Consider the following 15805-nt stretch of genomic DNA (forward strand, 5'->3'; position numbering starts at 1 on the left):
AAGATGCACCTCATAGCCTGACTTCCAGAACCCAGGTTGTGAAAACTGTGCCAGAGAGGCCCAAGAAAGAAGCTAGAGTTGGAGTTTGGAGCTGAAGGCCAGAGTATGGGGCTCTCATCTCCTGAAGCCTGAGGGGAGAGAAAGCTAAAACCAGCCTTACATGGGAGAGAAGGGGACCCTGACACATGGGAGAGGCCCCCGCAGCTGAACATCTTGAGTCCTTTCACCCCTTAAGCCAAAAGGATGTAGATGGAGATGCTCTGTGACAACACCAGAGGGCAGTTATCAAGGCCACCAAGACCAAGCTGGGGACAGCAGCATGAGTCTGAGGGGTTCAGTGGGGGCTCCCCACAGTCCAGGTGACAGTACATAGCCAGCCATACCAGGTCGCACAATTACCTCAGTAAGTGGGAGGGCTGGAGTGACCTGACCCTTAGAATTAATGGAGATGGCCAAGAGGACTAAGAGGCTCTAGGGCCAAAAACAAATGAGCAGCCAACAAGGGCACTGGATCAATACTTAAAATGAAGACAAATCAAGGGTGGATGACCAGAAACTGAGGGCAGCTGCCTAAGATCCCAGTCCTTGTCCAGCTTCCAGTCCTAGAGTTCAGTGACTGAAGGAGAGAGCAGCCCCAAGGGAAGGACTCTGCATTCAGTAAGGATTCCCAGTCCCTTCAGAGGGAAAATGGAGCTACCAAATGCTTCAAGAGTGTTAAGAGAAGGACCGTGCTGATGTTGATACCCGGGGATCAAGAGGGTCCCTGTGGCCCACTGACCAGAGTAAGAACAGTTGGGGCCAGGCAGTAAGGGCAGTTCTGTCCCAGTCCAATCCAGTAGGTCCACGGAAGGCAAGACCCCACAGGGGTCATTTCCTGAGCCTTTGAATGTATAATCAGAATCATCACACCCGGGCATTGGTACCAGCCAGCACTGAACTCCTGACCTGTGGGTAGAGTGATCGTGGTGGAGAAGTCCAAGAGGAAGACTCCAAATTTCACACCACTCTTCCTCCCACTAAGATAGAATTTTTTTTAAAAAAAGCATATATGTAACACTCTGGGAAAAATGGTAGAAATCAATAAGATCCTCAAAAACCTAAAGGTTATGGGGGAGCGTCTCCACCACATCTCCATTTAATTTGCTGATCTGGTCTCTGTGAATACCAGATGGATTCTGGGGATTGAGCTACTGCAAACTCAACTAGTAGTTCCAACGGTGGCCTCCATGTCAGATATGATTTCTTTGCTAAGGCAGACTGACTTGGCCTCAGGTCCATGGGATGTAGCCACTGATTTACCCAATGCACCCTTTCTACCATTCCTACAATGAAAGAGGATTAGATTCAGTTCACATTCACTTGGAACAGACAAGGGCATACATTCACAATTCTGCCCCAGGACTGTGATAGTGCACTTACCTGCTCTTACATAAGATAGGCTAAATAAATCTGGAGCATCTGGACATTCAGCAGAACAGTGTACTAGCTCACTACATCAATGACATTATGCCAATCAGACAGTGAGCAAGCAGCAGCTCACAGGCCAGCACCCAGGAGGTGGGAAGTCAACCTTAGTGAGGCAGACTGAGCGGCCGCCACATCCATGCTACCTTTAGGGCCTAAGTCCAGTAGTCTGGTAGGCAGGACATCCCATCCCAAGTCAACAACGTAGTACTGCATCTTGGATCTCACTCCACGCAGAAACAAGTCTGGAGGGCCTCTTCAGGCTCTGGGGCAGCCCGTTCCACACCTGGGAGCAGAAAGGCTGCTTGAGTGGAGCAGGCCCAGGTGACTGTGCTCTAAAAGGTCCTGTTGCTGCCCTGAACTACACAGTAGAGAAGACCGCATGCTATTACAGGTCAGTGATGGGGCAAAGATGCCATGCAGGTGAGCCCCAAGGGGAGTATCTCAGTGCAGGCCCCGGCATTCTGGAGCAGGGCCATGCTAACTGCAGCAGAGAATTACAGTCTTTTGAAATCCACTCCTGATAGGTACAACAGGGCCCTGGGAGAGAGAGAGCATCTGAGCAAGGCCCACAGTGGGATCACAAGTCCAGGACTGCCCATCACAAAAGCTGTGGGAACTGCCAAGCCAGGGTGGGCCAACTCAGCAGCAATCCCTTTAGGACCTGGAGCCAGCTGGTTCAGTTTTGAGCCAAACTAGGTCCCCAGGGCACAAGCAAGCTGAGTCAGCAGGCGGCCCAGGAGCCCATGCCGTACCACACTACTGCAGCTCACACCTACAGCTGCAGGGAATTAGCCTAGGACCAGCTGGTCATTCTAGATAGATATATTGCTAACAATGTTAAACCCTCAACAGAGAGAGTAAATTAGAAAGGAGGTACTGCTAGAGGCACACAGGGAGTATTAGAAGACATTACAGCTCCTAGGCTCACAACTTCTCCAGTAAAAATAAAACTTTTTAAAAGTGGGTCTTAAGTCCTTTTGGGGGATGTGTCTGTGAATTTCATTCAAGAGTATGTACTGATAACTATACCTAGTGCGGGCAAAATAAAAACATTTTAAAAAAATACTAAGACACTATAGTTAACAAGAGAGGTAAAAAATGAATAGTAGTCTGAGGAGATTTGCAAAGAAAACAAACAGTCCTAAATGCTTCAAGAGGGCATAAGCCAGCACCGAATACTACTACTAATGATGATAGTTATTAAAAAAAAAAATCTTTGTCCATTTCTACTTAAAATACAAGGAAACAACTCTAGAGAAATATCCATTAAAAATTAAATAGAATGCCAAAGCAATTTTGAAAATGAAGAATAAAGCTGGAACACTTACATTACCTGATTGCAAGCCTCATTTTTCAGAGTGAACAAGGCAGTACACTTTTGACAAAGTATGGTGGAGTGAATTCTGGATCCCAATGGGACACGTTTCTGGCCCTGGTTGGCATGCTGGTGTGTGGACCCTTAGTGAGTGGTCTCTTCCACGGTTCTTCAGGTAAGCAGGGTCCTAACTCCATCAGGCTGGGCTCCAAGCAGGATTAACTGGGGTCCTTTCTAAGCAGAGGGAAAGTCAGAAGGAGAAAGAAGCCACGGAAGAAGCTGCAAGTCGACCAAACCTGGAAGAAAAAGGGCAAGATGCCCCCATGAGCACTGCCATAGGAAAGAAAAAGCCAAGGAGCCCCCAGGCTGCTAGCCAGCTGGAAGAGCCAACCTTGGGAGGAAGCCAGGCGTCTAGCTGCTGAAACTGTGAGCCACTGAATTCCTGCTGTTAAGCCAACCCACTGCACGGCATTTGTTTTAGCAGCTGGAAACAGAAACACAAAAGAATAGTCTCCAATGTAACAGAACAGAGAGATCAGCAATAAACCAATGTATGTGACTGATTTTTCACAAAGTCGCAAAGTTAATTCAACAGAAAAAAGACAGTCTTTACCACAAACGGTACTGAATATACATACGCAAAAAATACAAAGCCTGAGTGATACACCTTACACAAGAATTACCTAAGACTGAATCAAGATACAAATGGAAAACCTAAAACAATCAAACTTCTGGGGAAAACAAAGTAGAAAATCTTTGTGACCTTTGGTTAGGCAAAGATTTCTCAGATACAGCAATAAATGGATTATAAAAGAAAAACGCTGATAAACTGCATTAAAAATTTTAAAACTTCTGCTCTGCTAAAGAAACTGTTAAGAGAATGGAAAGACCAGTCACAGTCTAGGTGAAAATATTTACAAAACACGTATCTGACTAAAGACAATATCCCGAATATATAAAGTACTCTTACAACTTAACAAGCAAACAACACAAGATAAAATGGTCAAAAAAGCCAAACTTTATTTCACCAAAGGAAACATGGATAGCAATCCAAAACATGAAAAGATGTTCAACATCATTTGTCATTAACTGGAAATGTAAACAAAACCAATAATAAGAATAAGAAAATTACAAATTAAAACCAGCTAAAGTTAAAAATCCTGGCAATGCCTCTACTGACAAGTACATAGAGCAACTGGAACTCTTACACATTGTTGGGGGAAATGTAACATGGTAGAGCCACTTTGGAAAACAGCTTGGGAATTTCTTATAAAAGTAAAAATACACTGAATGTACAAGCTGGCAGTCTCATGCCTAGCCATTTACCCAAGAAAAATGAAAAGGAAAAAGCGTGCACCTGAATGTTTATAGCGGTTTTACTCTTATTCATCAGGAACTGGAAACAACCCATGCACCCTTCAATCTGTGAACAGATAAACTATAGTATACACAATGGAACACTACCTATCAATAAAAAAGGAACACACTGCAGACACAAGCAAGAACAAAGACTAATCTCAAATGTATTATGCTCAGTGAAAAAAACCAGACTTAAAACACTGAGCACTATGATTCCATTGGTACGGCATTCTGAAAAAAAGCAAAACTGTACGGACAGAAAGCAGATCACTTGCCAGGACAGGAAGGAGGGGCAGGGACAAGCTCTAGGGATGCTGACCCAGAACCCCAGTGAAAGCCACTGCCTTGGACACTGGGAGCTCCAGGTAAAACAGCCCCAGAGCACCCACAGGAAATGGGAGATGAAGAGCAGCTCTATTATTGAACCCGGCATCAGGACGTTTGGAAAATATTGATCAACTCACGTGTAACAGTTTATATTTCCACTATTTACTCTCTGCATTTGTAAAATAGAAACAATCTTTTCTATCTTACACTACTTTTGTTATTTTTCCAACCTGTTATCCTCTGTAGCAGTTTGATAGAGCTATGAATTCCAAAAATACACACTGGATTATGTTTGTAAACTGGTCTGTACCTGGGAATGATTAAATTATGATTAGGGCTTTGATTGGGCCCCATCATCAGAGTGTTGACTCCCTACCCCTTGGTGGGTAGGGACTCAAAGATAAAAGACATGGCAAAAGACAGAGTTGGAGATTTTGATGTGGGAGATTTTGATGTTGGAATTTTCAGCTGGAGCCCAGGAAGAACAGAGTGGAAGAGAGACAGCTCCTTAGACACAGCAGAAGGCCCCGAAAGAGAGAGTTGAGCATCTACAGCTCACCTTGTGGAGAGAGGCAAAGCCTAGAAAGCCTCATAGTCTACAGCTGGTCTTGTGGAGAAAACAGAGGGGCTGATCTCAGAGAGAAACCCAGGAAGCCTGAGCCCTGGCAGAAGTCGGCAGCCATTTTGCTCCAAAATGTGGCAAAAGACTTTGTTGAGGGAAGTAACTTAGGATTCATGGCCTGCTAACTGTAAGCTTCTACTCCAAATAAATACCCTTTAAAAAGCCAACAGATTATGGTACTTTGCGTCAGCACCCATTTGCATGACTAGTATGCCCTCTGAGTCTATCTTTTCATTAGAACACTCAAAGTGTTGCTTAAATAGTTCAGATTTTAAAAAATTTTTAACTCCATTATCAACTAATAGCTCAAGCCTATTTAATGAACTCACCATGAAAAAAATAACTCTTAACAGACCCTCCCAACAACTCAGCATTGTCAGGTTACTCAGACACTCCATCCCTCCACCATACATTAACCTGAGGCCTGCAGGTAGGGGAGCTGCTCCCCAAGAGTCAGGTGTGTCAGTTCTCAACCCTGATAAAAATGCCAGTAGGATCTTTTGCTGTAATTATGTTGCATAATTAAACAGTTTACAAACTAATAACTCACACTTGCGGCTGTAAAAAAATAAATAAAACTTCTTTCTTTGAATCTTTTAGGGTGATAATAAAAAATTAGATGATAAAAAATGCTATCACATTAGGTTTATGCAAAACAGTTCTACTATACTAGGACGCTGGAATCAAATTGCTTCTCAAAGTCTTTAAGACTTTCCTCATTAATAAAAGAAAGCAGAAAGCCCTATAATAAAAGAGTGGCTGCACTGATTTATTTATTTAAGCATGTGAAAAGGATGTTCAGAGTATCCACTATCAATAGTGGGAAGGAATTATTACTCAATTTGATGTTCAAAAATTTACATTTATTTGTGAATGAGAAAGTACTCTTTGAGGAAAAAAAAAATATGGACAAAGAGTGCGTCTCTCAGATATCATCCACCTACAAAATGAATGAACTCCAAAGTGGGGCATCCCATGGCACCAAAAATCATTCTGGAAAAAAATCTACTGTAAATAGGCTTGTTAAGTTTAGCTGTTGAAATAAATTTGCTAATAGTCCACAGTTCACTCTGTACCACTTACATCTATAACGAGAAACTAAGAAGTTAACTATCTAAAATAATGGAGATGCTGACCTCTTAACCATTACTTCTTCAAGAACAAAGTAATGTAATAATATAAACACTTCTGTAATGCAGAGATGGCTAAATTTTTTCTGCAAAAAGCAGCCATGGACAATGTGTAAGGGAATGAGCTTGGCCCAAAGTTCCAATAAAACTATTTACACAATCAGGTGGCAGGCCTGCAGACTATAGTTGATCCCTGTTTGTTAACAAAATTAACACCCATGGTAAATCAACATTACACAGTATAAAGCAGAAAGCTACACTGCTTACTTGTCTAACAGACTCCTACAGATGTACCTGTAAATATTCTGGTGGTAAAGCAGGAATATTCAGAGAAGCCTGTGAAAGTGGGGGCACTGAATGGGTAAGGGAGGACTCAAAGTCTTCAGTGAAAGCATTCGGCCGACTGTTGTTGGCTGCATTTTGTTCCAAAACCTCGGAATCCTTTCTTCATGAATCACCTAATCTCAGACATTCAATTTGTAACTCAAGGTGTAATAATTCTGGTTCAGCAGAGCCTGTCCTCAAGGAGGCCTTAGATGCCATTGTGAGAGTTCCACTCATGTCCTCTTTTCCTCTACTTGACATAAAATGCTTTGTGAGGGCAGCCCAAAGTCCATCAATCCATGGCATAAACATGAGCTCTAACCCGTATTATATAAATAAATTAAAAACCTAAGTTATCTATCATAAATCTATACCAGTGGGATGATGGCAGAGTCTGTCCATTTCTTAAAAATGAAGACTACTCAAGATGCAAAAAATACCTACATGAACAATTAAGTTTTTAAAAAGGTAGGATATATGTGTTCATTAGTTTTGATGCTATAAAAATATACATACAACTATAAAGATCAGAAAAAGAATGAAGATGTTTTCATAACAGGATATAGGATTTCCTCTTAATTTCCTAAAATACATTTAATAATTTCAAAAAACTTTTGTTTTTCAGAAGTCATCATTCTAAAGAGGCATGCTATATGCTGATGTGACTAACAGAACTCAACCAAAATCCAAGTCTACTCTAAACCTCACAGGTAGTCATTACATCAAGGGCATCATCTTTTTCTGCTTAGACAACTTACTAACCTTCTCTTTCCTATAAATCAGGGGTTCTTAACACAGAGTCCCTGTTTGAATTGAAATCCAAAAAAAATATTATTCTTGTGGGGGCTGTTGGTGCACGTGTGATGTATGTGTTAATTAATACACAGTATAGTCTGGACTTGGTCAGGGGTCTGTGGTTTTCACCTGACTGGCAAAGGGGTGCATGGGGAAAAAAAGGTTAAGAATCCCTGCTATAGAATAAAACATCACTAAGTAATCACTCCAAGTCTTTTGACTAAATAAACAATTCAAACTTCTGTCAGTTCTGAACAATTTATTTAGTAACACTTCCAGGGAGGCTGACCACCACGGGATGAAGGGGAGGTGGGGGAGGGAGAAGAGTAATCTTTTAGGAAAATTAAATGAATCATGTAGGTACATTACAAAAAAAGAGACACCTCAAACAATAACATCCCCCATACTCCCTAAACAGAGAAAGTCTGAGTAGAGTCAATGAAAAGGAGAGACTGAGAGGGATCTTGGAAATGACGTTCTCATCATTTTAAATCAAAACTCAAAGAAGGTACCAAAGTCCAATTCAAAAAGCTAAATGGCATAAGAAGAGGCACATTTTAGACCTCTGTCTTATTATGAATCAGGCTACAATTTCATGGAACTCATTAGGTGTGCACATGGTACACAGTTCTAAATTTGGTTACACATCACATCCATCACTGAGGAGTTTTTGGAAAGGGAAGTTTATAAAATTATGGGTCCAATCAGATACATTTAAAATTCCATTCTCACAACTTGGAAACAGTAAGATGGTAACAATATACACAACTCTAATAATCACTACAGGGCAGGCACTGTTCTAAGATGATAATGTTCATTCATTCATTTAATTGGCCAAAAGCCTTACCTAGTGTGTATTATTTTATCTATATCATAGGAGGAGAAAACAAAGCACAGGACATATAATAGTCACTTGACCAAGGTGTCAGTCAGGAAGTGGGAGATCAACTGAGTCCACACTCTTCACCCCTACTATGTGGGGGCATGTTAAGCAAGGACATCTTCTTGAAAATATTATTAAACAGTGAATGTCAATGAGGTTCTTGCAAAAAACAAACAACATCAAGGGACAAAACTAAAACATGACATGCTTGAAAGTGTGACAGAGGTTTGTCACAATCAAATATATGTACAAAAAGAATATGGGAAAAATACACAGCATCCAGCTACAGAATATAAAGGAAGAAGTGGACAATAGGTATGACTTCAGTGAAAACATAACAAGTGTCTCTGAACACGAAAGTAAAGTGGTAATATGTAGAAATGCAAGACAATAGCAAATTTGTCATTGGTAAATACATCTCTTATGAGTGAAAATTCATTTAATACATGCATCAAGTAAGAAGACAAAACAAAAACAAATGTGAGGATGTGAGTGCTATCACCAGCTGAAACAGTTAAAGGCCAGGGACAAGTGTGTCAGAGGGCAGCACCTGTCAGATCTTTGAATAAACACGTGAGGAGGACCTGAGCCAGAGGTCTCAGGGTGAAGTTTTGACAACTTTACCAAGTTGTAAAAACAAGATCAAACAGAAGTCATGAACACAGAAATTGAGGCGGCAAATGGACGCTGCAATGGTGAGGGACAGAGCACCAAGGAGGGCCTCTGAGGCCACCGCCCACTGATCTGTCCTCTCTCAGCAAGGGCGGCTCTGTTCCTCAGGCCTTGCCTGGGGTGCACAGGAGATGGGGCACCCAGGTACACTCTTAAGTTTCCTAAGCAATTTACATAAAGGTCCTAAAGAAAAGGGTAGTTGTAGCAAATACATACTTCAAAAGAAAGGCAACTACATGGAGGCATGTTCTCTAGTTCCTCCCATTAGCAGATACTGAAGGAGAGACACCTTAAAACAAAAGCAGATCAAGAGGTGAATCAAGCTCTAGCTGACCTTCTTGAGTGAAAGAGCTTTAAAAAAAAGCAAAACTCATTAACTCTCATGCTGTGGAAAAAAGTGTGTATTAGGAAAACAAGTGTCTGTGGCCCGCTGTTCTCACCCCACAGTCATCTGCACATCCAAGTCATAGAAATGCTGGGCTCCGAGCTCTTGAAGTCGTCTGTCAATCATCTTTCCCCCGTTACAGAAATACGTGTATTCTGAATCGCCCAGACCTAAAAGAGCACAAATAAATTCTTAGTGCACAATAAAGTTTAATGCAGATAGAGAACAAATAAAATAGCTTTAAAAAATACAAAGAACAGATAAATAAAATACCTAAAACAATATTCTATGCACGCATCGATGGAACGAAAAATAATGTATAGGATCCCATTTTCTTAATTTTTTTCTTGAGTAATAGTAAATATGCAGATATGTTCCTTCTACTTTGTGACATAAAAACAAAAGACAAACTGAAATAAAACAAATATCTTTTGAGAACTGTTTAAAACATTTTCATATCTCATAAGCCTTAAAGAATTTGGCAGGTTTTGAAAAAACATAGTACCTGGATTTCTAGACATTTCTGAATTAGAGTAGGGGTCTGCAAACTATAGCCTGTGGGGCAAATCCTACCCTGGACCTATTGTGTAAATAAAGTTTTACTGTAACACTGCCAAGTCAACTGATTCATGTACTATTCAAGTTGCCTTCAAGCTCCAATGGTAGTTACATAGTGGTGACAGAGACCACATGGCAGGCAGAGCCCAAACCATTTCCCATCTGGCCCTTTGCAGACACAATTTGCTGATCCCTGATCTAGAACATATAGGTGTGGCAGCAGTATAAACAATCAATTGCTACAAATGTTTCTGTGTTAAAGTAAATTAAGAATGTTTTCTATATTTCACAGCAAGAAAACAGACTAAGTTGTTGTTATACTTGGTAGAAATTTTAAAATTAAAAGCTTAAATTCTTGGATGTTTAATTATCACCATGTTCTTTCCAATGAAGAAAGGGTTAAGAAGTGGGGGGCCCACCTATGGGTCTTGGACTGGATTGACTAGAACAGGTGAGCAGGCTGCAGACGTCTGTCTTTAATAAAGTTTTCGAGGAATTTTTAAGCAATATTTTTCACTCATGAAAACTGGAAAACACAAGAAAGGATATAAACATAAAATTATAATAAACCTACTACCTAAATATAGTGACTGTTAAATTTTGTTATTCTGGTGTTACATTTTGATGGGGCTTGATCTTAACATACACACAAATGGTATTTTTAACCCATTTATTTTAGTTAACATTTTCATATAACTCTTTCCCCCTTAGTAAGCTTTGAGTAAAACAATTTTAAATGCTATAAAATATTCCCCTATGTTTAGACATGACTATTCTTGGTCAGGGTCATGAAACTCAAATTTCTGATCAACTGTTTATTAGAGCAAATTCCACCCTTGCTAGATCCCCTGATAGGTAGGGGGGATTCTTGAAGGTGAAGGGCACAGACCTCAAGCCATGCATATGGGACCAGAATCCTCCCCATGGGGCCCCACCTGGCTGTACTTATCCTGCTGATCCTTGATCTTGATATTTTTAAACAATACTGCACAGTTTAATCTAGGAGGGACATTAGACTCACCTGGGTGCTTTCCAAAACAACTGATTCTGGGCACTACCTGAGAACACTTCAGTCAGAGTCACTGCAGGTGGGCCCAGGACATGGAATTTACTCAAAACTCCCCAAGGATCCCAAGTGCAGCCAGGATTGCAAACCAGGCTCCTGCACTACAGGTATGGTTCTTAGACAAAGGAACCTTGCAGAGTCACCTAGGAGCTTTTCACCAAGACACAGCTTACCCTTTCAGGCACTCGACATCAGAAGGAGTCAAAAGGTGGTGTTCAGCAGTTAGTATTTTGGAAGTGACCCAAGGTTGAATTTGATGAGCACCCTTGGTTAAGACTGCTACTCAAGGAGTTCCGCAGAGGTGGGCTGAAGATTGGGGGAGCATTCACACAAGATCCACTTATTTCCATATTTTGTTTTATATTCAAAGTAAAACCAAAAAGACAAAACCCCTGCAACTGTATTTCATGGTTCTGAAAGATGCTTTCAGACACCAGAGTTAAATCTAGTAATAATACAGTAAAGCAAGAGCAGGAAATGTTACCCAATAATCCATATCGCAGGGGAGCAAAGAAATCAGCTGGCAGCGTCCTGTCCTGTACTTTAACAACCTTGGGGGCTGTGTCTGGTGGGTCTCTAGTGCCTGTGGTGGAAGCAACGATGACAAGGGGAGCCATTTCAATTCTTAGAGTATACTACAAAACAAGTACACCATTTCAGGGATGTAATGCCAGATATATTTTTGAATTACCACGTCAGCAAGGCAATACGATCAGCTTCCTGTTTTGCATTTCCTTTCCATTTCCTCCTAACCAGGCTAGGGGATGTAGACAGAAGTGACCATCAGGGCAGGGATGAGGGGAAAACGGTATGGCCCTGCACTCCCTGCTGAAATGAGCCAGCCAATGAAACAAAGGGCATTTGCTCCCTCGATGCTCATTAGGAGGTCAGGGGAATTTAACATTTCCCTCTCTCCTTGGGCCTTACCAGAGAAGCAGAGGTGGACCCCACTGCAGTGTCCATCTAAAGCATTCATCCAGTTTATGAAAGTCAGAAGGAGACAAAGCAGTTATCACTGTGTCCTGGGCCAAATGTGAACATGAGTTCTCATCTGCAAGGCCACGGACAGGGCCATCAAAGCACTTGTCTGTGGAACAGTTCTGAAACGAGAGATAACCAGGGAAACCTAATGCCAAGCATGGTTCTAGCATGGGAGAAACAACCACAAACAAGCGCACAACACAAATAAACCCAAGAAGGGGCCATGATGACAGCCCTATGCATTATGTATTTCAAATAGAAAATTGGCTGTCTCTATTTATAATGCCTCAAGAGTACCACTTAATTTGGCTCTAAGGAATCCATTTTATTTTCATGGTGACATAACAGCTAACTTTTGACCAGATGGCATCATGCTTACAGGACGTTACAACAAATTGTGTTCTGTATGCTACAGAGTTTGTGGAACTTCACCTTGAAAAGCACCACCAAGGAGCAGAAAGCAGAGAGCTAGGAGATGACACTTGTATCGTGTGCCATTACTGGAGAAACCTTGCCACCCCAGTCTTAGTTACACAGCAGTGGACTGAGTCAGAGAGGTCAACCCCAAGGGGCCAGGACAGGGCTAGTGTTCCATCACAATGATTTTGCCTTTGCTAGTAGTAATGGCCTCAGATTATGCTTGTTCATGTGGCTCCTGCAGTGGCCCCCTTCTCTGTGAGTGAGTACATCTGGAGACAATTTGCAATGCAGCACAAAGGAGCTAGGCAGTCTCCTTGTATGAGCTGGGCTGGTAACTCATCTGTGCTGTTGACAGTCTAGCCTTCTGAACTGAAGATGTGGAAAAGCTGGATGAGTTTGTAAACTTGAGTGTGAGTGAGAACGTAGTACTGGCAGTTTGGTTTTGGGAAGTACTGAACTGGGCTGCTGCTCAGTGACTTGCATGTCATCTTACGCTATAAAGAAGTCCCTGCCTGCTGCTAGAGCCCATGTTGCCTGAAACAGTATAATCCAGAGGGCTAAAAAGGATCAAAGGAGAACACAGAATTGAGTTGGGTCCTATATTCCTTCAGAGAGGAACTTCTGCAGAAGCTGGACATAAAATACAAGTAGTCTCTGGCCTTAAGAAACTGAATCTTCCCCAGATCCTCACACCTCTACTTTAAATTCTATTTCAAAGATTTCAGGTGGCCCTTTCTTGTTGGAACTTTAGAATGAATGGCAAGGTGCTTTGGGGGAAACATAAATAGGATTCACAAGCTAAAAATTGCACATATGCACTAACTCATGTTTTTGTTGTTGTTTTCCAGAGCTTCCACAACACATCTCATGTTTTGTTACAGACACCCAGTGAGATAAAGAAGCATACATTATGACTTCCATTTATAATTGAAAAAACTGAGAAATAACTTCTTGCTTTGGTTTTGGAGAATGCTTAGGGTAATCCAAATGTACATTTACACATAATAAAAAGCTGGTAGGGAGAAGCGGATGTGGCTCAATCGATTGGGCTCCCACCTACTGTATGGCAGGCCTTAGGTTCACGTCCCAGGGCCTCTTGGTGAAGGCAAGCTGGTCCACACCCATGGAGAAATGATGGCTTGCATCTGCGGAGAGCTGGCGCAGCAAGATGACGCAACAAAAGGGGACAAACGGATACAGAAGAATGAGCAGGGAATGGAGACAGAGAACAGACAGTGAGCAAGAGGCAAGGGGAGGGATAAATAAATCTTTCTTTAAAAAAAGCTGGTAGGAATCTTACAGTACAGTTGATTAAATAAAATTTTGGCTTTAAAAAATATGGCAGCGTTTACTGTCCTACTTTGTGGTTTAACAAATATCACTTAGTAATCAAAATACTTCAAAGTACACAACATAGTAAAAGCCACTGGAATAAGGGCTCTTACCTTAACTGACTTACTAATACAGTGAAGCTCTGCAGAAAATCCACGTTTGGTGGCTTGCTCACCTATTTCTTCTGCTATGGCTTTTGCCTGTCCCGTCTGTGTAGCACACAGTAACAAAAACCTCCTCATCCTGTCAAGGTACATGAGATAGTTGGAAGAGTTGCATGGAAAAATGGAAAAGAGAAGAAAAGGTTTACATTTTTATGAAGTAAGAGCAATGCACAGGTATTCATTCTTCCCTCACAATCTTTAATAAAGGTGGCAACAATGTTTACACAATATGAAATAATCACATTTTTTAGCTTTAATATTCTAAATGAGTCTAAAAAAAGAAAGAAATCATCAAACTAGAGAAGCTATAGGAATTAAACTCTAATGCTGTTCAGATATCAGATCCTAGGGTCAGACCACTTGGGTTTGAATTCAGGGACTGCTACTCACACTGAACCTTTGGGTAAGCTACTTAACTGATCTGTGCCTCTGCTCCTTCATCCTTAAAACGGGAATACTACTTACTTGATAAATTATATATAATTATATATAATTTATATATAATATATAAATTATATAATTCATGTAAAGCACTTGAAACCATGCTTGAGACATTGTAGTGCTCACTAAATCTTAGGTATCTTGTTTGCTCTTTTTCAAAAATATTAAAAACAGGTAAAAGTAAAAATTCCATTAAAATTATAGGATTATTGTTCCCTATGTGATGCTAGTACTAAAGAGAATAATTGAGCAATACAGTTAATTTCACTGCAAATATATACATATTCATATAAAATACGAAAACATATCCAATTCACTCAAACCGTTTATTAATTCATTTATGTTTTCAAAACCCTTAAGAGGTTGCAAAAAGACATATAGACTTTTTCCCATAGCCGTTCACTGTGTCTAACCTGGGAAAAGTGTCAAACTGTAGGAAAAGACTTAAGGACAATCCTAAACCAAAATCTTCGCTGTTGAGGAATCAACAACAGAGCTTCACGCTTCTCTGAAGCGTAAAATTACAGCTAACGACGAATTAAGCTACAAAGAAATCAAAAGGTAAAAGAATAGAGTTAAGCAACACATTTAAAAAGGAAATCACAGAATATCCATATGGACTGCAGCAGCAGACTCAGTTAATGAATGAATAGATAAATTATAGGGAATAATCTGAATTCACGACGCATTCCGGGCGTCCTCGGCTCTGTTCAGTGCAGTGAGGGACACGCCACGCTCCCTGTCCTAAGTAGCCATCTGCCTCTCCTGCGGGAGGCCCGGTTACTGCAGGCGCCTGAGGGGATAATCCCCACAACCAGGGGATCGAGTAGGGGCTGGGACCCCCGCGTGTGTCAGGAGGCCCCACGCACCGCAGGCCACGGGAAAGGAGACGCGGGCAGCGGGACTGGCCCCGGCGAGCCTCCCAGAGGGCGGCCCTGAGCGGCCTGCGGGCTCGGCCCTGCTCCGCCCCCGCCCTGGCCCGGCCTCCGGGAGCCCGGCAGGCGCGCGGCCTCCACAGCGGGCAGCTCGGCCGCGGGAGGGACGAGGCGGCACCCGCAGGGGGGCAGGGCGGGGGCGACTACTCGCCCCGACCCCGGACGGCCGGCACGGGCCGGGCGGGCGGCGCAGGCCGGGGAACGCCGTCGGGGGTCCCACTTGCTCCGAGTCCTCGCCCGCGAGGGACCCTCACCCGAGCTCGGCCCACCCGGGACGCCGTGAACGCGCGCCCGCAGGCCTGGAGCCTGCACTAACGGTAAAGCGCGCCACCTCGGCGCCCCGACCAATAAGACGGTGAGCGCGGTGGCCAATAGGAAAGCTCGCCTGGAGCTGGGGCCAATCACGGCGCACCGGAAGTGGGGGTCCCGCCCGCCTCCCCGCCTGCCTCACGGCGCGGGCTCTGGACCTCACGGCGTGGGGGCCGGGGTCGCCGGTGCTCTCTTAGACGCGATTCCTGGGTCGGCCGCGCTGCGTAGAGGTCCTCGCAGGCTTCCAGGTTCGCGTTCCCGCCGCGGCTCCCGCTAGCGAGTGCGAGTGCCTGGGGCGCCGGCTTTGGGGGCCGGCCCGC

At 42.8% G+C, this 15805-nt stretch overlaps 2 protein-coding genes across 24 annotated transcripts in view; one reads left to right on the plus strand and one right to left on the minus strand.

The window, feature by feature from the left end:
- Nucleotides 1-13894, minus strand: part of MTRR (5-methyltetrahydrofolate-homocysteine methyltransferase reductase) — a 101696-nt gene extending 87802 nt beyond the window's left edge. For 2 of the 10 annotated variants that reach the window (XR_009185347.1, XR_009185349.1), the window contains exons 1-4: nt 13750-13894; nt 13361-13459; nt 11388-12003; nt 9335-9449 (exon numbers count right to left, since the gene is read on the minus strand). Coding sequence is in view for 4 of the 10 variants with exons in the window: in XM_071214436.1 (XP_071070537.1) it covers nt 9335-9449; nt 11388-11486; nt 11831-11879 (263 nt within the window). In the remaining 6 variants the exon portion in view is untranslated. The other 8 variants (XR_011648525.1, XM_071214436.1, XM_058294901.2 and 5 more) reach the window with 8 other exon arrangements.
- A 1548-nt stretch (nt 13895-15442) lies between these two features.
- Nucleotides 15443-15805, plus strand: part of LOC101419165 (uncharacterized) — a 36018-nt gene continuing 35655 nt past the window's right edge. For 10 of the 14 annotated variants that reach the window (XM_071214427.1, XM_071214424.1, XM_071214428.1 and 7 more), the window contains exon 1: nt 15605-15733. The gene's annotated coding sequence lies outside the window, so the exon portion shown is untranslated. Of the gene's footprint in view, nt 15532-15604; nt 15734-15805 lie in introns of those variants that run through there. The other 4 variants (XM_058294882.1, XM_058294890.1, XM_058294885.2 and 1 more) reach the window with 3 other exon arrangements.

Source organism: Dasypus novemcinctus, chromosome 3 (genome assembly GCF_030445035.2).
Source record: "Dasypus novemcinctus isolate mDasNov1 chromosome 3, mDasNov1.1.hap2, whole genome shotgun sequence".
In the NCBI taxonomy this organism is placed as follows: domain Eukaryota; kingdom Metazoa; phylum Chordata; class Mammalia; order Cingulata; family Dasypodidae; genus Dasypus; species Dasypus novemcinctus.